Raw genomic sequence first — 26113 nt, forward strand, 5'->3', positions numbered from 1 at the left:
GTATTAGCGTAACTCCTCCACTTTGCTTCACTTACTTTGGGCGGAAGCAAAAGAGAGTGAATTTCCCAGAAACGTGGAATAACAAAAAGTTTTGATATTGCACAGAATATTGTGGATGAGCTATGCATATTTATATTCCAGTGCAGTATGATCCAACTTTAATGGTTGTGAAGATAATTAACATTTTAATGTCATTCTCATTTTACCACTTCTATTGGCCTGCAATGATGAGCTACTTTACTTAAAACTGAAAACTTTATTAAGCTTTCTTAAAAAAAAATGTTTGTGGTATACACTACAAATTGACTGAATCCAGTACTTCAAACATTTTCTTCAGTACTTGATGCACCATCAATGACTCTCGGAGACGGGAGGTGAACGATAGGCTTTTATTAGTAGCAAAATAGAGCACAACATCTCGGAGACTGAGGAGGGAGCAGTGCCTCCAATCGCCTTTATACAGGGCTCTGTGGAAGGAGCCACAGGAACAGTCAGCAAAGGGTTGTGTCCAGACAGGTATACATAGTTTACCACAGTACTATATTCCTTCAATTAATGCACAGAGAAGGCAGCTTATGTTGTGAACTATAAATTGCAGACTATTTTCTAAACGGGGAGAAAACCCAAAAATCTGAGATGCAAAGGATCTTGGGGGTCCTTGTACAAAACACCCCAAAGGTTAACATACTGGTAGAGTCAGTGATGAGGAAGGCAAATGTAATGTTAGCATTCGTTTCAAGAGCAGGGATGTGAGGCTGAAGCTTTATAAGGAGCTAATGAGGCTTCACATTGAGTATTTTGAACAATTTTGGGCTCTTCATCTAAGAAAGGATGTACTGGCATTGGAGAGGGCTCAGAGGAGATTCACAAGGATGATTCCAGGAATGAAAGGGTTATCATACAAGGAACATTTGATAGCTCTGCATCTGTACTCACAAGAAATTAGAAGGATGAGGGGGATCTCATTGAATCCTTTCGAATGTTGAAAGGCCTAGACAGAGATGTGGAAAGGATGCTTCCCAAGGTGCGGGAGTCTAGGACAAGACTGCACCGCATTAGGATAGAGAGGCGTCCATTTAAAAGAGATGCAGAGAAATTTCTTTCGCCAGAGTGGTGAATTTGTGGAATTTGTTGCCACAGGTGGCTCTGGAGGCCTGGTTGTTCTGAATATTTAAGGCAGAGCTTGATAAGTTCTTGATTGGATATGACATCAAAGGTTATGGGGAGAAGGCCAAGGAGTGCGGCTGAGGAGGGCAGAAAATGATCAGCCATGATTGAATTGTGAAGCAGACTTGGTGGGCTGAATGGCCTAATTCTGTTCCTATGTCTTATTGTCTTATAACCATAATCAAGATGTTTACTGTGTTGCTTCTTTGATCCCATCCTTACATAACACAATGTAAAATTGCTTCCATTCCCTTTATTATGTTATAAATTACATAAGTAATCTTGAAAACCATTTTGTTCTGAAAACATAAGTGAAAGATATGAGCTTCACATTCATGATGTCTGTGCTGCTTTCCTTCACTGATCATCGTAATACACCAAGAAACAAATTACCCCATGAGTTTATTCTACATTCAGTCCTCTCCTCTCCTGACCTCTCAAAAATGAAATATTCCTTTATGATCAAAACATTTCCTTTCCAAAACATTTCCCAGCTTGCTAATAATTTGTCCACCCACAGGAAGAAAGCAGTCTGAGACACTTAACCTTCACCTCCCTTTATAAATTGAGTTTCTCCTTTGAAACTTTCAAAATTGATAACATCAACACCTCAGCTTCCCCATAGCCATGAAGATATTGTTGGCCATTTGCTAGATATAATTTAGGTGGATTTTTGTGTACTCTAGGAATTCAGTGGACCTGAGATTAGTACAGGAGAGCAGACTGAAGGTAAAAGATGAACCATGATGTTATTCATTCCCAGGGCATGCACAAATGAATGAATGGCCTTCAACTGCTTCTATTTCTTATGCTTTTAAGTTATCCAGTATGCTGTTACCGGCCAGGCAAGTCTGAGGATTCTGGAAAATATTTAAGTGCTAATTCATGGAAACAGCAATCACGATATTGTTGATATCTGTAGGCAATCTGTAGCCATTTGAAGTGCAATCATATTACATTAAAGCTGCACTCTGTGGTAGAGAAAGAACTTGACTCAATATAGCTCCTTGGAATACGTTCCGAAGTACTTCATGAATAGTGTAGTAATTCTGAAGCATTGTCATTCTAACAATGTAGGAAAATAGACCAACCAAATTGTGAAGAGTAGCATCCAACAATGTGTCTAGTGCACAGTAAGTCTTTCTTAATTATGTTGATTGAGAGATAAATATTAGCATGAATTCAACAGATGACCTCTTCCCTTGAAAGATAGACCCGACTACATCCACTAGCAGGATAGGCAGGGCTTGGTTTAGCATATGGGGTGGCATAGAGGCATAGTGATTAGCACAATGCTTTACAATACCAGCAACCCGGGTTCAATTCTTCCTACTGCCTGTGAGGAGTTTGTGTGTTTTCCCTGTGATTGTGGGGGTTTCCCCCAGGTATTCCAATTTCCTCCCACAGTTCAAAAACATACCAGTTGGTAGTTTAATTGGTCATTGTAAAGCCCTCCGTGATTTGGCTTTGATTAATTCGGGAGATTGCTTTTTTTATCTTTGAAAGGATACATTGTTGATTGGTGCACCATTACCACATAAGGTTCCACGACAGATTAATTCTTTCTCGTTAGAAAAGGTCTGAGCGATATTCTCAGTTGCTGTGAATGGGCACTTTGCATTATTTGATCTAAAGTTTCTAAACATCCGTGATGTCTCCATCTGTAGCCACTTTGTTGGATACCACATGCACATAGAGCAGCCTGTGTTGACGCATGCCAAGTGGTTAAGGCGTTCGTCTAGTGATCTGAAGCTGTGTGTGTTCCCTTGAACAAGGCACTTAAACACACATTGCTCTGCGACAACATCGGTGCCAAGCTGCATGGGTCCTAATGCCCTTCCATTCCCTTGGACAACATTGGTGGTGTGGAGAGGGGAGACTTGCAGCTTGGGCAACTGCCGGTCTTCCACACTACCTTGCCCAGGCCTGCGTCCTGGAAACTTTCCAAGGTGCAAATCCTCACTAACGGAGGTGACAGACATTACAGAGCAGCCTGCAGAAAAACATTGTCATATTTCTCCCTGCAGAGGAGTGGGCCTTAGAGTTTGTGACCTCCTCATAATTTCAGGATTAAATTATTTATTGGCAGACTCATTGCCCGCAGTCTTGTCTTTATGACCTGTATCCAAAATATTATTGTTACCAACTATTTTATTGCTTGTGTTGGTTTAGCAGACACAAGGCCCAGTGGAAGTCCAATGGGGACAGTGAAGGAAATAACAAGTAGTAAACTTTCAGGTAAGTTTACATCCGAAATAGAAACAAAGCCTTAAAACATTTAAAGACTTTGTGTGATCAATTGTTTCTAAATCTATTTTTTTCATTGTTGGCAGTTCCAGCCAATGTCTTTGCCCACAATTCTCTCTGGAAAGGTTCATATGAATATCTGGGGAAGAGGCAGCCAGTCATGTTAACAATTAACAGCTTTAATCTGTCCACCAGTAAAGTCATGGCGACTCTTTTAGATCAGAGTGGAGTCGAGCTTAAATTGACAGGTAAGTGGAAAAATAATACTGACTGTGGTTCTGGTTATTTTTGAGTTCTTTGCACTAAAAAGGAGACTTTACATTCATTCCTATCAAATGAAGAAAACCTCTTTGAATTATTTCTAATGGGATGTAATCTAACTGAGTCAAAATTGCATCTTGTAAAACAGGTAAAATTGATTTTCTGTTCAAGTAAATTCTAAAGGTTTCTGACATTAACATTCATCTCCTGTTGAATGCACAGGGAGGTATATAATGAAGTCTATCTGATAATCCCCAGGTTTTGAATTTCATTAAGAGCGAATATCATAACCAATGACGTTCAGAACTGGAGTTTGGTGTTTGCACAAACAACAGACAATAAATTTATGCCAACCTCATCTTGAGATTGAATAAGCCATTTATTTTGTAATAACTCCAATTTACTCAGAACTTATCTTCAACTTCATTTGTAGTTTATGGAAATGTGTACTCCCCAAGTTAAACTGGAATTAAGAGATCTTTTCTAAGTTGGTGTTAACAGAATGAATTTTGATGCAGAATAACTTCTCACCACATTTTGCAAGCATTTTGCATCACATATTTTATAGCATCAGCTGAAGCAGAGGTCAAGTTGTCTTAGACAGTTGGGATTGGTAAAGGAGGGGTATGGAGTAGAGGACAGCATAGGGGGATGAAGGAGAAATGTTGCCCTTAGGTGTTAGAAAGAGGATAAAAATCCATGTTTAGGAGTAAAGAAAAACCTTTCCATATTTCATTACCCATTCATTTGTCCAAACACATATGTTTTTAATTGTTGCATATTAATTAGGTGCCTCAGTGATATCCTTTGGTACTGAAATGAATGGGTTCACTGTTCCTGCAGAAGTTCTAGCCAGTGGAGCTTCACTAGGGACATTGCTAGTGTAACTGCCAACAGACTGTGGAAATGTGTTCTCCACTACTGGAGTCCACATGAGTCTAAGGAAGAATTCCTTGTCAATAGGTCAGAACTTTTTCATTCATACAGCAAATCTGAACTTCTGCATAGCTGTGTAAGTCAAGATGTGGGGAGCTCTGTCTTGACCTGCCAGTACTTCTGCAGAAAACTGAGCACATGCAGTCATTATTTTCCATGTTGATCATCTTCTCTAAGATTCTTATTAAGCCTTGTACCATCCTGCACAATTGGTGTTGAGGTTTTTCCCTAGCAGTGTAAATTAGGAACTATTACTTGAGTGACTTCCTCCCAAGTCAACTTTCCCAGAAAGCAAAAGCTTCAGGAATGACAATGATAAACTGAAATACTACATTTGTTTAATTTTTAGTGTAATTACTTCTTTCAGGATTCTACAAAAAGGGAGAACATCATCTTCTTCTTGAACTTTATAAAATCCGAGGTCCTGTTGAAATATTTGTACAGAAATTTAAAAGTGACAACCTGGCACTGGATGGATATGTAAGTATTGATGAGCCACCTCGATCTTTCATGGTTAAAATGCTATGGAGACAGTTTGGACAGGAAAATGCCTGTCATTCTCGCTGCTAAGTAGTAGTCCTAGATCTCCAACAGTTTGTCAGCACTATGTACTCTGCTGGCCTTGAGAACGTGACAGATTGGGATTGAAAAGTGGCATGTTTCAACTCACAGTACAGACTTGGAGCTGAGATGGGTGTGAAAATATTTGATGGCACTGTGCAATTTTTTTGCTAAACCATTCTAAAGACAATTGATTACCAAACTATAACAAAAGTTAATAATTGTTTATTTTATCAGTAAGCACATGTAAGAGAATTTAACCATCTCAGGGCAGAGCCCAGTATTGAAAATCCATCTCAACCTCTCAATGTTTCTTCACATAGATGAAGATGCATTAGAATTAATTCATTCATTTGATAGAAAGATATGAAGCTACACTTGTCATGTATACTAAGAGATGATTGGTTTATCAGTATATAACATAAAGATAATCACTACTTTCCATATTTAATTTTTATGTGCTTTAGATGTTTTATTATGCTTTTACACATTTTATGCCTATTCTCCGTTTTTATTTCATCAACTTTCAAATGGAAGCCCTAAAGGAACTCAACTTCGCACATGGATATTATTTTTCATGTGATTATACCTGTAAAGTAGTATATATTTCTCTCATATTACTACCCCTGTGGAGGTAGCAATCAAGGCTTTACAGTGAGATGCCTGCAATTAACTGTGAAAATATTTATAGCCATATGTCCCAGTATATCTCTGTCAATGCCAGGTATTCCACTAGAGACTTCTGCATGAATCCCATTTACAGAATCTTTCTCCGTGTCCTTTTAGCCACACTTTTAAAGTATTTTTTCCAGTCACACTTAAGTTATACTTAAGTCGCTGCTTCAGTAGTAGCAGGTAAAAACACTTTATATGAAGTAACCCCTAATATGAAAGGATTTCTTCTAACCTAGCTCAGGGGAATGGAACAAATAGGATTTTTCTTTGGCAGCTGGTTCAGACTTTGATGGACCTGATGACATAAGATGAGAAACTTCCTATTTCATCTACTAGAGATACAAGTGAAATCTTCTTGAAACAAATTTGCTAAACCTTTAAAATTAATTTAACCTTTTTTTTAATATTTGAAGTTTCTGCATAGACTTCTTTGCAAGTAAAGAAAAAGGCACATTTATCACTTTCGCAATTCTGAGTACTTTTCTAATCCTAGTGAATATTTAGATCAAGAGGTCTTACCACAGACTCCTCAGGAAATTGTAGGGATCCATAGCATAAATAGAAGTTGGAAGCCATTGAATAATCTGGTATTTTCATCATTATGGTATGCCCAAAACAGTACCAGAGAAGCTTTGTATAAACTGAGCAACAGTCATTTCATTGAATAGTCAATGCCTTCTGTGCAAACCTCTCATCTCATTTGCTTGGTTGTGGTTAATTCCATCTATAAAATCTTGCAACTACAGATGCCCAAATGCAATCAAAATTCAAGGGCACAACAGCAATCAAAGTTCTGTTGGTTTTCCAGATCACATATTTGCCCTGTTTTGTTCAACTTAGTGGCCAAGCATAAAATCTTATTTGAACAAGTCCAACTGGGTAATTTAGAATGTTGTTTCTTCCAGCAACAACAACAAATATTCTAGTTTGGAGTAATAGCAGCTGAGGTTTCAAAAACATAGCTGGAACACATTTATCATAGAAATAACCATTATTATTAAACATTCTTTCAAATCCCCTGTGAATGGCCTTCTGTCAAAAGCAGAAAATGTCTTTAAAATCCTTAAGGTTTTGTATTAGTTCTATCGTTATAATTTAATTAAACAATTTAGGGAATTGAGTACAAGAGCAAGGAAATCCTTTTGCATTTGTACAGGACTCTGGTGAGACCACACCTGGAGTATTGTGTACAGTTTTGGTCTCCAGGGTTAAGGAAGGACATCCTGGCTGTAGAGGAAGTGCAGCGAAGATTCACAAGGTTAATTCCTGGGATGTCTGGACTGACTTACGCAGAGAGGTTAGAGAGACTGGGCTTGTACACGCTGGAATTAAGGAGATTGAGAGGGGATATGATTGCAAAATATAAGATTATTAAGGGATTGGACAAGATAGATGCAGGAAATATATTCCAGATGCTGGGAGAGTCCAGTACCAGAGGGCGTGGTTTGAGAATAAGGGTTAGGTCATTTAGGACAGAGTTAAGGAAAAACTTCTTCTCCCAGAGAGTTGTGAGGGTCTGGAATGCACTGCCTCGGAAGGCAGTGGAGACCAATTCTCTGGATGCGTTCAAGAAGGAGCTAGATAGATATCTTATGGATAGGGGAATCAAGGGATATGGGAACAGGGCGGGAACTGGGTATTGATAGTAGATGATCAGCCATGATCTCAAAATGGCGGTGCAGGCTCGAAGGGCTGAATGGTCTACTTCTGCACTTATTGTCTATTGTTTATAACTATTTTCATATATATATATATTTTTAAGATTTTAAGAATTCAGTATTTTTTTGTTTTGTGTGCCATACTCTGCCAGAGCCTCGGCAACCACTTTTCTCAAGTGGTCGTCTTGAAGGAAAGATTCTGTGAGTGGTCCCCAACGTCCTTCTCACAGCACAGTGTTTTCTTTATGAGGTCAAGTTGCAAGCTCAACACTCAACCCGGCATGGATGGAAAGCGTGTCCGGGTGCGCCACACCTAAAAATTTATACTAGCACCCAAAAAGGCTTAAATTTATGAATACCAAAAGTAACTACCATGATGGTTAATGTAGGTGGGTTGTGATCTGGTTTGTCAGCATAATCATATTCCATCAAGGTGCAGAGAAATTGACTATCTCCTGTCATGTTGCTTTACAAGATTGGAGCATACAGAAACACACAGAAATCTGGATGAGTTGTGGCTCCTTTGTCTCTGAATAGAGTGGGAGAGTCACGGGTGAGGAGAGGTGGAATCATACAAAAGATCGGTGGGAATGGGGTCAGATGAAGGATTGAACAAAGACTCAGTACAAGAACACGCGCACAATGCCATGTGCTTCAAACTCCTCAAATGATTGTGGTGACCATCTTGCTGTCGCAATGTAGATATCTTTCCTAAATGAAAATGGGACAAGACGCAACAAGCTCATTGGACACAACAAACAGTCAGTGCAATGCACCACTAACGTGCAGAGTGGCTAACAATTTTTCTGGTGGGTGTTGCATTTAAGTCTAAAATGATAATTTTCCTTCTTCATTCATTGTCACTGGTAAATCAATGAATTAGAAATCAGAACTCCATTATATTTGTTAAGCAACTTTGCCACCTAACTTACCGCACAGTACATTTGTAAGACATTCCCTCTCACCTGATGATCTTGCTGTAGTTGCATTGTATGTAGTACAACAAAGCTCACAACACCGGAGAGTTGCACATAATAGGCACATGTTCTGCTCCACAATAGATCCATCTAAGGTAGAAAAAAAATTCAGGGCCGTGTTCTGCAAATACCCTTGAAATGTTGATTACTGATAGAGTGACTGACCTCATTTATTATCATTCAGGTTTCTGCTGAGCCTTCGGGTAACACATTTGTGTACCAGGGATATGTTCGAGGAAAGGACTTTGGGCAATTTGGTCTCCAAAGAATAGGTAATGTGATTTTCTTCATACTTCTTAACTAAGCTAACAAGTGCATTAGTTCAATTTATTTTGTGTTGAACCTCTTAAGTGCCTATAATGATTTTGGATCCATTACCCATGTTCATAAAGACAAAGGCCTCCTCATTCTATAGTGCTTCTTCTGCATTTCATATCTTCACTAAAAGACTAACAGGAGTACCAAGGGGTGTTTGCAACTATTTCCTTCTGTCCTGCATTGCATTTTGAGGGTGGTTCAGGCACTGGGCAAAGAATATCAGACTGAAAATTACCCGGGGAATTTCAAGGTTGGATTGGATATTTTATGACCTCATTCTTGCCTATATCCTTAAGAACCAAAATTTATCAAAAATAGAGCACATGAATTTCTCATGATTCATCGATGGTCCATTCTGAATAGTTGCAAAATTGTTTGCATCAATTGACTTGTATTCCCAAAAGGATGGCACTTGCTGTGAAGAATTTAAAATGAGAAAATATCCCAATAGAGTGAATACTTAAATAGACCATTCTAGTTGGTTGGGAGAGACAAGCTGATTGCTTCCTAAAGAAAAGTCCTGAAGTTGGACATTCTGTCCTGTAAAGTTGTAATTCTGCATATTTGAGGCCACGTTGACATAAGAAGTAATTCTGAAATCTGACAGAATCCATCTCAAAACCCATGGGATTAAATCTTCTAGATCTTGCAAGCAAGCTTGTTGTATAGTAGTTCACAATAAGACCATTCTCCTGTTAAGTAATCCCAGTGAGAAAATCTGAAGCACGAAACAGAGTTAGTAAAACATGGCCTGAGAGATCCCTAAAGACGTTGCTACAGAAATGAGTTGGCAATGAAGGCGTACACCAAGTTAAACTGTTTTTATTTCCCACAAACTTGAAATTATCTGCACAGGAGGTAAACAAACTTAATTTCTGTAAGGTGTGATCTAGGAAAAATCTATTGAGACCCAATTCATTGAAAATGGAAGATTCTTATAAGAAGCAGTGATTTGATGTCACAAAATAAGTAAAATTCTGTATTTCATTTCTAATTTTCAGTTGCATTAACACCCTGGAAACTAGTGAACAGAAGTTCATTTCACATCTTGCCTGATTTGCTTTCAAAGGAATTCTGCTTGTTAACATTTTTTTGTGATGTTGCCCAGAATGAATTGATTCCTCGCCAAAAATTGTACTTCACAAGTCAGCCATCATTGCATCAGATAAGGATTTGCTTTGAGAAAAATTCTAATAAATATTCAGCAGCAGCATTATTCCTTTTATCACAAGCATTACTGGCCCACAACAAGCAACTAAAAACATATTAGCTATTTAATGTTACACAGCTGCATCTGGAATCATTCTGTGTATAAATTTGCTGCCAATTTTCTTGTATTATAATAATGTTTGCACTTCAAATGAACCTAATTGGTTGCAAAACATCTTGGATCATTCAAAGTTTATAAATGGTGTGATATCACGCAAGTCTCCTATTATTTCCTTTGTCATGTATTTACAGTATATTGGTGTAGGTGCTGCTATACAAATAACAATAAGGCTAATGGTGTTCTCTGATATTTGTGTTTAACTTATAAAGAAACTGCCAGCAAGGGCTGATATCCTATTAAATGCAAACATCTGCAGTTGTTACCATTGCCTCTTTCCACCATTGACTTGAGAGACAGTCCAAGGTTTACTGAGTGACAGATACAACTGAATCAGTCACTCTGCTCCATCTCTGGAATCCATATGGGCTTCAGCAGTGGAACCCAGTTTTGCATTGCATTGGGAATGACCAGCCATTTTAGCTCAACACCCAATCATCTGAATGGAATTCCTTAACTGGCACTTTAGGAAGCTGAGAATAAGATCAGGTGTTCTTTTTCATTGTTTTCCATTCCAGTGGATTTCTCTCAACTGTTTTTCTTTGCTATGGGAATGAATGAGTGAGTGGCTTCACTGTTGCTCACCTCCTTACTCACTTACTCATTCAGTTCCTTCCTCACTCTTACTTGGAAGTTTCCTTTCTCTTTTACTTCCCCAATCCTTTTCCCCAACACTCACTGATTGACTCCTTATGCATTTCATCACTCACTTCCAATCTCGTATTCACTCATTTTCTCAGTTACTTACAGTTGCTATACCAAACAGTGATGTATACAGACAGGATGTTTTGTCTGGTGTGTCTGTATCACCAATGAGAGTCTTTGGAAGCATACCAGACTTCCTTGGCATTCTGAGAAAGCAGAGGGATTGGTGTGCTTTCTTCTCTTCTGTGTCTACAAGGCTGGACCAGGACAAGTTAATGGTGATATTTACAGCTGAGAACTTTTTATGCTCTCATCTATTTACACCTTAGCACCATTGATACAGTCAGAGGCATTTACTCTGCCTTGCCTCCTGAAGTTCCATCTTTTTGCTGACATTGAATATCCCTTACAACTGCAAAATAATTTATCTTTTTTTCCAGTAAAAGCCCTGTACAACTGTGTGAAACATCTCTTGCTTAATGTATAATCATATTCAGTGTGATCGATATAAATCCCATTGCACAAACCCGGTATTGCATTATATTTTACTGTTACTTTTCTAAGACTGATTCTTGCACGTGCAAATAACTTGATGTGATTTACTCAGATCTCCACATGCTGGAAGCTGGCGCCGACTCCATTGGGCACCACCTGAGCACCAGCAGCAGCTCGGTAGCTGTTGCCATCCTTGTGCCTTTCTTTGCCCTGATAACGGCAGGATTTATATTGTATCTCTACAAACACAGGTGAGTGCTTTAAAGGTGACTTTGGGAGAATTGTTACTGGCTTGACCAGGGTCATATTGATTTGGGAGTTCTTAGTTCAATTTGACCTTGATGCTATTAGTCATACATGTGTGTTTTTACAGTATCTGGATGGGATTGGAAATGGCATATTCTTGCAATGGGTGATTTCTTCTTGAGATTGGGATGGAGAAAGATCACCAGTTTGGAAATGGAGCATGCATTTGATTTAGGAGGACTTGCTGCTGACTCTATCAATAAACTGGGCAAAGACCAATTCAGGAATGACATTGTGTAACAGGAGAAGTATTGTCTGTTTTAAATAATATGCTTTCCACAGATGAGGTTATTATTAGCAGACAGTTTGTTGACTTTTCCATGCTGGGCACAGCAAGAGTGCCTTGTTAAAGGAGCTTAGACAGTAGCATTGAGATAAGGGATGGAAATTATTATACAAAAGTAGAACTTAGCACTTGAAGTAAAAGTGGTCACACTCGGCTATTTATTATTAAATTAAGGCATTAGTTCATTTAAAATAAGTAAGTCAAAATGGCTCTATTAATGTAATGAGCAGGTGAATGCCATGAAGTGTATTAAGCTTCTATCAGTCTCATGTGTGGTCATTTCCACCTAATGATAATTTACTTTGCCCTTATTACATTATGCAGTAAGTAGGAATGGATCTTTATCCTTTCGGTACAATTTTATCTGCTGATGTATCTGTGATGCCATCCATTTTGTTCTATTTTTCTGTGGAAAGATTTTCTGAATAAGGCGGATTCAAAATTTCCCACAAACATACTCAATCCATTGAAACAGAACAGGAATTAATCTTGTTTGTCCATTATCCCTTGAGTATTTGTAAAATAACTTAGGGGGATCATCAATTTATTATCTCATATGAGGCTACCACTGCACCATGCACTCTTGGGAATACTGTAATATGATTTGTTTTTGGCAGTTTGTTATTGTAACATGTACTGAAAAAGCATTTGTTTGCACGCCCTCCAGGTAGATCATTCCATAAATAAGTAAATCAAGGTAAAAAAAAGAGAAAAGAGAAAAAACAAACAGTATATAAAATATAGTGTTGTGGTTACAGAGAATGTGTAGTACAGCAAGACAAATAACCAGCAAAAGTCATGACAAGCTAGTTTGAGAAATCAGGTTCATGTTCGGTGTTTGAGTCCTATAGAAGAATCTTATAGCAGTGGGATTGAAACTGCCGTTGAGCCTCATGATACCTTCTCTCAAACTTTTTTATTTTCAGCCATGGAAAGGGGAGTGGAGAGGATGAACTGGGATAGGAAGGACCTTTGATTACGTTGGCTGCTTTCGCTGAGGCAGCAGGAATTGTTGGCAGGGGAGGCTGGGTTTCCTAACAAAGTGGGCTGAATTCAAAACTTCCTGCAATTTCTTTAGGTCTTCTGAAGAGTAGTTGCTGTGATGTATACAGATAGGATGTTTTGTATGATGTGTCTGTATCAATCATTGAAAGTGTCTGGGGGCATACCAGACTTCCTTGGTATTCTGAGAAGGCAGAGGGATTGGTGTGCTTTCTTCTCTACTGTGTCTACAAGGCTGGACCAGGACAAATTGTTGATATTTACACCTGGGAATTTCTTATGCTCTCATCTATTTACAGCTTTGCACCATTGATACAGTCAGGGGCATTTACTCTGCCTTGCCTCCTGAAGTCCTTGACCAGTTCTTTCCTTTTGCTGACATTGAAGGAAAGTTATGGAGGGTACAACCAGTCTGATTAACAGGCCCAGCTGTAAATACTTGAACATGGAAGTAGTTAGGGAATGGACCTTCTTAAAACACAAGGTGAAAGGAGAAAGGACAAGCTGATACAGATAAAAATGATTGTTTCCATTAGATCTGGTTTAATGGGAGAAAACTCAATTTATTAGAAACAGAGTGAAATGGATCAGAAGGTTGATCTTGAAATCATGAAGCTGGACAAGGCATTTAAAATTTGTTTTTTAGTTTCATAATGTCCTGTTCGGGTGTGCCTTATTCTGATTGTTGAAAACTGCTTCCAGTGTCCTGACGAAGGGTCTCGGACCGAAATGTCGACAGCGCTTCTCCCTGTAGATGCTGCCTGGTCTGCGGTGTTCCACCAGCACTTTGTGTGTGTTGTTGTTTGAATTTCCAGCATCTGCAGATTTCCTCGTGTCCAGTGTGATTGGTTAGTTTAGAAAGATGCTACCGCTTAGCTGCCTGGTGTTCAGTTTCATATATCCTGGGTATATAAAATAGCTCGTGGAAGGGGTTTGCTCTCACTACCTTTGTTTAAGGCAAGGGTGCACATGACAATTGGGAAGTTATGCTCTGCACGCACTTTTAACTAAGTATGTTTGCTGAATGTACATATATTTGTTGAATATTCAGCTTTGTAGTGTCTGCAACTTGGAGAACATGAATGGTCGAATTTTTACTGTTTGTAAATAAATGATTAATATACCTATTCAAAGTCAGTGCATTTCCTGTCTCATTTTCAGACCTGTGAACTTGATGCAACATTACACATAGTTTATTTAGGTATGTAGAGATGATTTTGTGGACAGAGAGGGAAAGCATGTGTCAGTTTAATGTTCAGAGACAGGGACATGCAGGAATTAGAGGTCAAGATGGAGTCTAAGCCTCTACTCCATGCTTGAAAGTCAACAATGTTGGACATGAAATGTCCATGGTCTGATGTTGGGCTGGCAGAGCAGCATAGATTTGGGCTAATGGATCATACACCCCACCACCCCCCCAGGGTAAGCAAGTTGTCGATAGGTTCCTGAATCAGTGTTCCATAAGGTCAGGAGGAATGAGGGCCAGCGATCCCCTGTGTACGTGAAGCAGTAAGACTGAAGTTCAAGGCATAGTGTTCGGGTCCGCTGTTTTGTTGTTTGTTGTTTCAGTTTTATGGTGTTCTGTGTTGTTCTACTGAACATTATGGCAATACTTGTGAGCTTCCCCCAGCACATCCCTGGATGTTTTTGTTGTTAAATATGGCATTTTTGCTCAATGTAGCCTCATAGACATAAGTATAAAGCAAGTAAGATGCAATATCCAGTGTACATCACCAGACATCAGTGCTGGTCACGCAATGCTACTAAATCATTAGATTTAGCGTGGCTTCTTGAATATAAAATATGGGCACCACACATTGCAACGACCTTGAGATGGATCAGAGAGAATACATAAGACAGGACCACATATTCTGACTGATGGATTGGAAGAAGTTCATAACTGGGCAAAACATCAGAATAAAATGGAATGGTACTGAATCATTTAGAATCTTCGAACAATGTAATTACTGAGCTCAAAACTTCACAATTGGGTAATTTTTGACTGAAATGTGAAAGTCCCTACATCTTCGTGTTCTAATTAGCTCAGATCAACTCTGAATTCCAACTGTGCTCAATCTGTTCTGCAATAACCATTCTGCAGTTCTATTTGACTTTTACTTTTAAAAGATAAATGTCTGTATCAAAATAATTATACCTGCAAAAGGTCCTCTTATGCACCTTACTACGAGCACACCTATCTTAACCAATTCATAAAACAACTCAGAATAATTCACGGCTAGACGTAAAGATCAAAAGCATTCTATCCTCCACTTGTGAAATGTGCTTAACAAGAGAAAAATACAATTTGAAAATAAATTGTCAATACGGCAGTTAAACTAAGTTGAATTATTTTCTTTTAATTGAACTGGTGGAGGTATACTAATCTTTATCTCCTGGTATTCCTCAAGAGAACTCCTGCAATTCCTGAGGAGAAGCTGAGCTTCTTTATAGGCAAAGAGGTACAGTACTCCCAAAAGTCTTAGACATATACATGGATAGCTAGGGGGCTTAAACCTTTGCATGGTTATGTAGTAATTCTATGTATTGCACTCTACTGCTGCCAAAAAAGTCAAATTTCATGACATACGTGAGTGATGGTAAGCCATTCTAGTATGGGTCTATATTGTGGACTGAGAGTGGGAAGGGAGAAGGGAATGATAGTTGGGAAAAGGGGAAGGGAGAGAGGAGGGAAGAGGAAGCACAAGAGAGATATTCGAAATGATCAAAAAACCAATTGTTTGGAATCAAATGACCCTGCCTGGTGTCTCAGTGATGAGTGTGTCTACTCTCACGCCACCCCCACCCCTGGTACCCCTTCTCTGCCATCTGTCCCATGACCCACACCACCCCCCCCCCGCCATGGCGCATCACTGTCACCTTTCCCAACATTCTTTGCTCCAACCAGATTTACAAACTCGTGCTCCATTCCGCGTTTACAATTTTACAATTACCGTATTGAGCTAAAGTCTTATGCATCCTAGCTATATATATATATATATATATATATATACACACACGTGTGTATGTGTGTGTGTGTGCTTGAGATTTTTGCACAGTACTGTGTCATACAGCATAGAAACAGACCCTTTAATCCAACCATCATGCACCCTTCACACTATTATTACACTAATGCCATTTTATTCAACCCATATTCCATCAACCCCCTCCCCAGATTGTATCCCTCACTCAAACACATTAGGGGCAATTTACAGAGGCTAATATATCTGCCAAATTTCCAATACTTGGGATGTGAGGGATGCCGGAGCAGCTGGAAGAAACCCACCCGGTCACTGAGTTTAAAAATAGCACACAGACAGCAGTGGAGTTCAGATTGAACCCAAGAGGCTGAAAATGTGAGGCAGCTTCTCAACCAGTTATACCTTACTGACAAGAATTTTGATTGACCCATCTGCAACACTTTATTTATTGTTTGATTGGTTGATTTATTAAGATACAGTGTGGAATAGGCTCTTCTGGTCCTTTGAGCTGCACCGCTGCACAATCCCTTGATTTAATCTTCACCTAATCACAGGAGAATTTACAATTAACCTACCAACCACTACATCTTTGGAATGTGGAAGGAAACCAGAGCACGCAGTCACGGAGAGAACCTACAAACTCTTTACGAGCAGCAGCAAGAACTGAACCTGGGTCACCTGTACTGTAAAATGTTGTGCTGACCACTAGGCCCCTGGCAGATATTTCACTTCCATTTTTTAAGAAGTTTTAGTCTAAAATCCTGTCCTGACAAATGATGTTCAAGCCCCACTCCACTGATTACCACCTTATCACCTTCCTTCCAAGAGAGGGAATTCCTACACCTGAGCTGGCCCTGAAATTTTTATCAGAGTTTCCCTAGAGTTCTTAAGGACCAAAGTCATGATTTTGTTCAACCAAAAAAAGTTATGTTAGCTTGCATAACACTTTCACAGGATAAGGAAGGCAGAATTCTGGTTGTACACTATATGGATTTAATAAGGTGTTCAATAAGGTACCCCAGGGTAGGCACATTCAAAAAGTCAGGAGTCCTGGGATCCAGGGAAACTTGTCTGTGTGGATCCAGTACTAGCTTACCCACAGAAGGCAGAGGGTGGTAGTGAATGGAACGTATTCTGACTGGAGATCGGTGAACAATGGGGTTCAGGGATTCCTGTTCTTTGTGATTTTTATAAATGACTTGGATGAGGAAGGTGAAGGGTGGGTTAGTAAGTTTGCAGATGACACAAAGGTCGACAGTGTTGTGGATAATGTAAAAGATTGTCGTAAGTCACAGTAGATCATTGATAAGTTACAGAGCTGGGGTGAGAAGTAGCAAATGAAAATCCAAATATGGAAAAGCAAAAAAGCAGAAAGACCAGTAATGTGTTCTGTGGTGAACTGATATCCACTGAGCCTGGTGCAGGGAATACTGATGCAGAAAATGAGACTCACAGTTCCAGGGAAGAGCTCACCATCTCCAAAATGTTTATTGTTTACAGAATTGCTGAGTGACTTGACAAGTGCAGATTAAGTTGGATGTTTTAAGGAAGGACTGCATTGTGAGGAAAGCAGTTTAGAATATAGAAAAAGAATGAATTAACTATATTGTATGACTTTCTGATATGCAGGCAATCCTGTATTATGGGAGTAGGAGTGCATTACTAGAAAATGGTCTGTGCCATGATTTTCCATAATTTAAATCTGCATCATCTGCACGTGCTTCTAGAAACATGAGTCAGAAAAATATTGTGTATAATTAAGTGAACTCATAAATTCCATGAGAGAAAATTTTATTCTGTATCTCAATTTTTCTGTGATTCTTTAAGAGTGAATTTCTATTATCCAAAAAGCTGTAATGTGGGGTTTTCCTATATTGTTACACAAGACACTGCCATTAATGCAGGAGTTCCCAAAATTTTCATGCCATGGACCCCTATCATTAGCCACGGGGTTCGTGGACCACTGGTTGGGAACTCCTGCATTAATGGAAAGTTATCTGCCTTTAATAAAGTAGCTCTACCCCTGTTACTTAACTTAATGAGTAACAACACTAATCAGTTACTAGTGCTCCAGAGAGTAAAAGAAGCAAAAGTAGAATACTGCATATATTAAGCATGCGATGTACAGTATAGAGCAGGGGTCGGCAACCCGCAGCTCCGGAGCCGCATGCGTCTCTTTCATCTCTGTGCTGCGGCTCCCTATGGCTTTAGAAAATAAATGATGAGTATTTAATTAAAATGTATTTTATGTTCGTTTTTGAAATGTAATTCTGAATTTGAAGATTATGGTGATCTTGTACAATCTAAATAAAACGTGTTTTTTGTCGCTATTAATATACGTCACCACGGCCAATGCCTGACACCTGCCAGTGCGCGATTTCTTTAATTTTTCAATCCAAGGTAGGCTAACTATGGAGAATTCTAAAAAATGAAAAGTGACTGAAGAAAACAGAATGTTTAATGATACGTGGGCAGATTCATTTGCTTTCACTGCTGACGAAACTGGTTTACCGGTATGCTTAATATGCAATGAGAAACTAGCAAACAACAAAAAGTCAAATGTCGCAAGACATTTCCAGAATAAACACACAGCCTTTGCTCAAAAATATCCGGTTGGAGATGAGAGAAAAAAATGCCGTTTCGGAACTGATGCGGAAGGTTGATCTGAGCAAAAATCATTTCAAGAAGTGGATGAAGTCTGGAAAATCAACTACATATGCTAGTTTTGTTGCCGCTCAGGAAATAGTCAGGCACGGGAAGCAGTTTACAGATGGTGAATATATAAAAGAATCTTTCATTAAGATTTCAGAACATCTATTCACCGACTTTAAAAACAAGAGTGAAATTGTGCCCTAATGCCCCTCTCTGCAAAGATTGTCAAAGACAGAACCATAAAAATGGCAGAAGACATCACAAGACAGCAAATTAAAGACATTAATTCAGCTGTGGCCTACTCGATTACCTGTGATGAGTCTAAAGACAAAGGTGATATTGAACAAATAGCACTGTTCTGCCAGTAAGTAAACTCTGCCAGGCCACAGGAAGAAATGATTGAGTTGATACTTCTAAAAGGCCAAACACAGGGGGAGTACATCTGTGAGGCTGTTTTGAATTGTTTAAGAGCCAAAGGAATAAAGACTACCCACCTGGTTTCAGTAGCTATTGATGGGGCACCAAGTATGACAGGAGCGCACAAGCGATTTGTGGCTTTACTGCAGAAGTCGCTGGACAGAAAGCTGCTGACTTTTCACTGCATCTTGCACCAAGAGGCACTGTGCGCTCAAACATTTCCTCCAGAATGCACAGAAGTAATGGATGTTGTCATTCAGATTGTCAATAAAATAATGGCAAAAAGTTTAAATCACCGTCAATTCCGTTTGTTACTGGACGAGTTGGAAAGCGCATATTCTGATCTCCTGCTGCACAACAAAGTCCCGTGGCTGTCCAGAGGGGAGGTGCGGAAACGCTTTGTCGCGTGTCTGGAAGAAGTGAAAACTTTCCTGGGCAGCTAAGGGCTCACCTTTCCTGAGCTGGAACAGCCAGAGTGGCTGGAAAAGCTACACTTCATGGTAGACATGACAGCGCACCTGAACAGGCTGAATACAGCTCTTCAGGGGAATGGATGCACAGCCATTAACCAAGTATGATAAATATTTTAATTGCCTATTATTTTACGTATATTCATATTTTTTCATTGTTCAGTGAAATAATCCTTTTATTTTTCAGGTTGACAGCTGGCTGACGTTATTTTTGGTTTGCCGCTGGCGGACAATTTATGTTTGGCGTTTTTCATAAGTACAAGAAGGACTCAAATAGAGATTGAGTATTTTACTTAAAAGTAACCTTCAACCCAACGTCTTTTTTTCGGAGTTCAACAGGTTTTTGTTGCATGCAGAAATGTAATTTCATTTTCTCTGCAGGAGTTCATCGATTTCATAAATGCAACACATTATAGTTTGTTTATACATAGCATAAAGGCAAAAAAAACTTTGTATGCAGTGTTATTGCATTTTTCATTTTAAATGTCAAACGGGTTTTGTGGCTCCCAGTGTTTTCTTTTCTGTGGGAAACGGGTCCAAATGGCTCTTTCAATGGTAAAGGTTGCCAAACCCTGGTATAGAGGATTCATTTAAATATTCAGGTGGAATCAAGGCAGTGTATTTTGTATTAAATAATATTGTCTTTTTTAGTCCTGTATGTATGCCAGTTCATTTTAAACACATGCAGCCAGATATCAAATTAGTTTAATTAGGTTTAGGATAGAAAGCTGCATAAAAGGCTACAGTCCAAGTGCTGGTAAATGAAATTAGCACAGATGTGTCCTTGATGGTTAGTATAGACCTGATGGGAAGAAAGGCCTGTTTCTGTACTATATGGTTCTATGATTCTCTGACTATAAAAAGCCTGGTGACAGATTGCCAAATTACTCCAAACTCTTTGAAAAAGTTTGGAAAGACAGTTGAATTACAAGACATTTAAGTATACAAAAAGCAGGAGGCTTCAATTGTTTTTTTTTGCTGAGTGTTCTGACTTAAGCTGTCACTCACAATCGACCATGCAGGGAAGTGACAAACACCAGAGTTGACCTAATTGTAAGTATCATATCTTTTAATGGGGCAGAATCCCTGACGTGCAATTTTGTTTTGATAACGGGGTGAGTGGCGGTGCCAATTTCAACATCAATCCATTTCAATGATGTAAGACTTCAGACCACAAGCCATAGGAGCAGAACTGGGCCATTCACCTCATGGAATCTGCTCTGCCATTCCATCATGGCAGATTTATTATCCCTCTCAATCATACTCACTTATCTTCTCCCTGAAAATTTGTTGTCGTTAATAATCAACCTCTACTTTAAATATACCCAATGATTTGGCCCCCACTGCCATCTGTGACAATGATCACCACCATCTGACTTAAGGAAATTCCTATTTAATATGAAGTCCAATATTAGTTTTGGAGATAACAATGAATTTTTTTTAAATCATAAGATGAATTAATGTTATTGCTAACAGTTACTTCCAAACAACCTGTAGAAGCACTGGATGAATGCTAGAATAATCAAGTCATCCTTTGAATTACATTGCACCCTTTCAAGTTCCATTTATCGTACATGTATGAGTCTCATGTAGTCAAACTAGACTTACAGTTAGCTCAGTCACGTAGAAAAACAGGTTCCCTCCCTAAGACTGATAGGGTTTTGTGCCAACATATCAGATTTAAGGTTCATCTTTGTTCATGGAATCACTCTATGAAATTTATTGAATTCATTTTTGTAGTTTGTTATGTTATGATTGCAGTGTGTGGTTTCTGAGCTGTACAGGAGTATTAGACACTGCAGACAACAAGCTAATGAACTTGCACAGCATGCCTGAAAGGATATACAATAGATTAATTCCACCGGAGCACATGAATAGAAGGCAAGCTTCATATAAACGGAACCGTCTCTGCTGTTTCTGACTGTACATGGAGTATATCCCACTTGTTTATGAAGATTGACTGCAGTATATCTGACTCATCAGTATGCCATGATTGGGTGCATATGTAGTTGCAGGAGACAGCAAAACAAAGATTATTTGAATGGAAGTTCTGACATTGAGGAGTCCATCCATTCTAGATATAAAGTGTGTAGATTATGGAAATTATATGCAATGGAAACGGCCAGTACCTCCTTTGAATACTGAATGATGAGAATAAATAGGAATTGGACTGATCTGTAATGAGATACGCTTTACCATTCCTGCTGTGTGACAAATACAGTTGATTCCTTGTATCCAGCGGGAGTGATTTATTCTGCTTAGGTATGCTGCAGAATATTAAGTAACAGTTTTAAATGTTTGTTTTCAGACTCCTTTTAAACAGTTCCATTAATACTGCACTCTGAACTGAATGAAAATGAAAAGAATTGGCGGGATTTTAACCCTTATTACCCTGGAACAGCCGAGAACCAACATCAACATTTTAACTGAACTGAACTGAATAATGCTGGTGGGAGTTTTTATTGCCAAATTCAGATGAACAGAATGCAGTTGTATCTTGGCAGAAAGTGCCTACTTTGATTACTTATTCAAACACAGAATAAGTTCCTTTAGCCGATGAGATCTACGCTACTCACAAACACAGCAGAGGCCTCATTTTAATCTACTGTACATCTCTGATCTATTCTCTCTCATTTGCCTATCAGCTTTCCTTGATTTGATTTGCTACCCACCTACACTGAGAGCTAATTCACAGTAATCCATTAACCGACCAGCACTGCTTCGAAGTATGAAAAGAAACCGGGCAACCTGACAGACACCCGCAGGGTAACTGGGTAACAAGGAGGACATACAAATCTGAGATCAGGATCAGAACATGGTCCTTGGAGATGTGGTCAGGAGCTAACATGTCATCCACCCAATGTAATAAATAAAAAGGTAGAGGCCTCATGCTCCCTCTCTGACTTGGAAGGAAAGATTTGTCCTTTCCCAGTTGCGTGGCTTCTGCAGATCAACCATGAAAGCCGGTGCTTCATTTTTTCTCATTCTGACATGCACTTCCCTCTATGTCCAGCCAGCTTCCCATCCAGAAGAGCTGAGGAGTCACTGGTTGGATTTAAGTGGGAGTTAAAGTTTTTTGGCCTCCAGTTTCATGCTTTTACCAATTCCCAACCAACCAGAATAGATCTGGTTAAAAATGAGGTCCATAGAGTCCATCTACTTCCTGTACATATGGATGGTCGGTCCTCGGTGGAGTAATTGGAATTAGGTTGCCATTGGTCTAGTTATATATTTCTGTTTTATAACCACATCATGAATGATGTATTGTGAGCAAGAGTTTGTTACACTGGAATCACATTTATGAAAAGTGACAGATAATGGGAACTGATTTATCTGTTTAATTCAAAACTCCAATGATCTGGCTCCTGCAGGACACAGATTATGCTGGATTGGTAGATATTCCAAACATCTATTACATCTATTAATCCCCAACACATTTTTAATTCACCATTCTTTTTTAGCCAATACAGAGCAGTATAATAATTTCCCACTGAAAGAGGACCTGGGAAGCAGGGTTCGGGTTGGTTTAAAGGGAAAGCAGGAAACGGGGCCCTGGCGAATGTGAGAAGCAAGGCCTTGGTGAGGTAAAAGAAGCTGTACTTGGGGTGGGGGAGGCAGGTTCCTGTTGAGTTCAAAAGGAGAGCTCATAGAGGGGTCCCACTGAGTTTAAGAGGAGTGTAGGAAACAGCATCCAGACAGCCAGTTGCCAAACCTTTAGAATTTCCAAATAATCAAATGGTGACCATCAGAGCTTTAGCACTCCAGTGGGAAAGGTTGCACTGAAATTCAGTCTACTGCCACCTGAGCAGCTTGCATAAAACTTTACTGATGTATAAAATCATAAAATTACTTGTGTTATCTTAGTTAGTTTAGCATTTGACTATGTTCTAAATTTCTTTCAGGAAAAGGCCCAAAGTACCATTCAACGGTTTTGCAGGCCATGAAAACACTAATGGTCGAGCAACTTTTGAAAACCCTATGTATGATCGAAATGTCCAGCCCTCTGACATTGTGACCAATGAGATTGAGGTGACAGTGAGCACTGTATGCACGGCCGTATAGCACCAACTCTTGACAAATGCATCGGTGAGTAGCAGCATTTTATAAAGTACATAGACGAACTGTTTCAAGTTCAATAAGTCATCAAATTTTGGCATGTTTTCTAGCTTCTAACTGCAATGTCACGTGTCCTTCCTGTTGATGATCTCAACCTTTTGTTGGTTATGTGGGCCTGCGTATTGCAATTTCTTATTTTCAAAGGTGTTTCATTGACACAGTCACACATTGTCAACTATGTATCATGATTGTGTCCGCTTTCCAATTGTTCAGATATAATTAATTTCTGATTCCAGCTTTGCTATTGCAATATGTTCCATAGGGAATCAAAGTATGCCTTCCTCTATTTGAATAATAAAGCGTATTTTATATAGTTTTTGAACCAGTTGTCAGGGACTAGGAAGATGGCCAAGGCAGATGGTTTACTTAATAAAAAGAAATTTCTACTTCTTAGAACAGTATTCAAATCTAATTTTATAAACTGCAGATGCAAAGAATCTGAAAGTAAAAAGAAAATGCTGGAAGCACTCAGCAGGTCAGGCAACATCTGTGAAAAGACAAACACCACTAATGTTTCAGGTTGAAGACCCATTGTCGGAACTGATGCAGCTAGAGAAACAAGTTTTAATTTGCAGAAAAGGTGGTAGGATGTGAAGCAGGGGATATCTGTGATAGGGTGAGTGTGTATCAGATCAGGCTATTTCCACAGTAACCATTACTCTACTTGCTCCATTTGACCAGCTCAGCATGACCCACTAATATGCATTTTACAACAGGTTACATTTCTTTTCTATATTATCACACGTCAACTATCACCATGAACCTATAAAACATTACTTCTCCTCTCAACAACCCTGACCAGACCTAGCCTCACCCTATCGCTGTTATTCCCATCGTCTGTAGCATCCCTTCCCATCTTCTCTCTAAATTTTAGCTAACTTGCTCTTCTCTCTTTCACAGTTGCATGAAAGCTTTTTGACCTGAACTGTTAACTTTCTTTTTCCACAGAAGCTGTCTCATGGGCTGAGTGATTTCAGCATTGATACTTTTTATTTCAAATCTAAGTACTGTTGCTGGATTAAAAGTTTCATCAGCAACTTGTTTTGAAGACATTAAACTAAATGAGTTTGCTGCGCCTCAACCCAATTTCTAATGACTGCAAATGCAGACAAAATTGCCCATATTTCAACACAGATTACCTTAAATGTGCCATCATATTTGAAAAAGCCAGAATAATGGTTGCTGCAAGTATTTACAATGGGAAAACAATCTTCTGTAGCTGCAGTTAAAAGAAATTGCCAGAAGAGCTTTACATCTGACTTGTACTATTTATGACTTCAATATCAGTGCTGAATATAAAAATGGAAAAGTATTTAGCTGCAACCTCCAATATTAGCATTCCTGATCTTGATGAGTACAAAGTATTCCACCAAAACTGTCCTGATTGGTATTTCAGGAAGGAATCTTTGTAAGCTGTCAGAGGAATTTTTAATAGCTTTTTAGTGTATCTGATATTTGAAGATGTTTTATAAAATTAAATTTGATGTTTAAAAAATAAAATTGGCAAAAATGATTAAGCAGGATGTTAGTTTAACCTTGGTGGTGGAGAGAAAACACAGGAGATGCTCCTTCCCTCCGCTAGACTGTAGGTCTCCCTTGAGCAAGGTCTAACACCTCCTTAGCCCCCGATCAGGGTCATGTGAAGACATGGGAGCAGGTGGTGGATGAGTAGCTGGGGCATATCACAATTCCTGGTTGTATGACCACTGATGCCATGCAGACAATCTCTGAAGATTATTGAAAATGGCAGGGATCACTGCCTTGTAATGACACCGCCCAGAAGAAGGAAATGTCAAACCACTTCTGGAGAAAAATTTGCCAAGAGCAGTCATGATCATGAATAAGACCATAATCATCCACGTCAATATGACATGGCACATAATGATGATGCTGCTTGTTTAGCCCTGACATCCTGATTGAAATCAATGGGTCTGATCATGTACTTGGCAAGCTAATCTGTAGTAGCATCTGCAAGGCAATTTCACAGGGGAACCTCAGAAGTCCGAACTTCATCAATGGACTTAATACAGAGTCTTGTCACAGTGTAAAATGACACAGTCAGCCTTCTGAACCTGGGAATATATCCCAGGCATCTGCATTTGACAGCATAAGCACAGAAGTCCTAGATAATTGCTTTTTAAATAGTTAAATGGTGGTTCATTTCTGAACTATAGTCACATTACACAGCTAATTTCAGCCCAATGTCTTCAACAACAACAGCTTATCAATCTCTGTCCTGAACATTGCAATTCCATTCAGTTTTGATCTTTCCAAACAACGTGGTTATTATAGTGTTTTGATGAATAAATAGCAGTACTGTCCTATAAAGGTAAGTTCTCACCTTAAGGTTATGCCTTGTTACGTTAGATTACGAGCCTATCAAGTCAGTGCTGTTCTTAAAATGAATTCTATATTGTAATCCAAAGTTTTTTCACAAGCCATTGGGCTGATCATGGTTGATGCAGTTTCCTTCTTGCCTCCAAGCCTCCAAGCCACTCCTGTAACTGCACTTACAGTTTGCAAACCTCCTCGAGTCACTGAGGAAAAGTCAACAATTCATTTCCTCCCACAGAGGCTGCTTCACCACTGAGTTCTTCCAGCAGATTGTGTGTTTATATG

The 26113-nt window shown here is 39.1% G+C and overlaps 1 protein-coding gene across 1 annotated transcript in view; it reads left to right on the forward strand.

The window, feature by feature from the left end:
* The window catches only part of LOC132383331 (CUB and sushi domain-containing protein 1-like), a 474994-nt gene that overhangs the window by 444550 nt on the left and 4331 nt on the right, over nucleotides 1–26113 (forward strand). Inside the window, exons 52-57 of the mRNA XM_059954233.1 lie at nucleotides 3340–3405; nucleotides 3501–3662; nucleotides 4979–5091; nucleotides 8667–8754; nucleotides 11380–11518; nucleotides 23281–23464. Coding sequence (XP_059810216.1) covers nucleotides 3340–3405; nucleotides 3501–3662; nucleotides 4979–5091; nucleotides 8667–8754; nucleotides 11380–11518; nucleotides 23281–23440 — 728 coding nt within the window. The 3' untranslated portion in view covers nucleotides 23441–23464. The remainder of the gene's footprint in view (nucleotides 1–3339; nucleotides 3406–3500; nucleotides 3663–4978; nucleotides 5092–8666; nucleotides 8755–11379; nucleotides 11519–23280; nucleotides 23465–26113) is intronic.

The sequence above is a fragment of the Hypanus sabinus genome, chromosome 30, assembly GCF_030144855.1.
Source record: "Hypanus sabinus isolate sHypSab1 chromosome 30, sHypSab1.hap1, whole genome shotgun sequence".
Classification (NCBI taxonomy): Eukaryota; Metazoa; Chordata; class Chondrichthyes; order Myliobatiformes; family Dasyatidae; genus Hypanus; species Hypanus sabinus.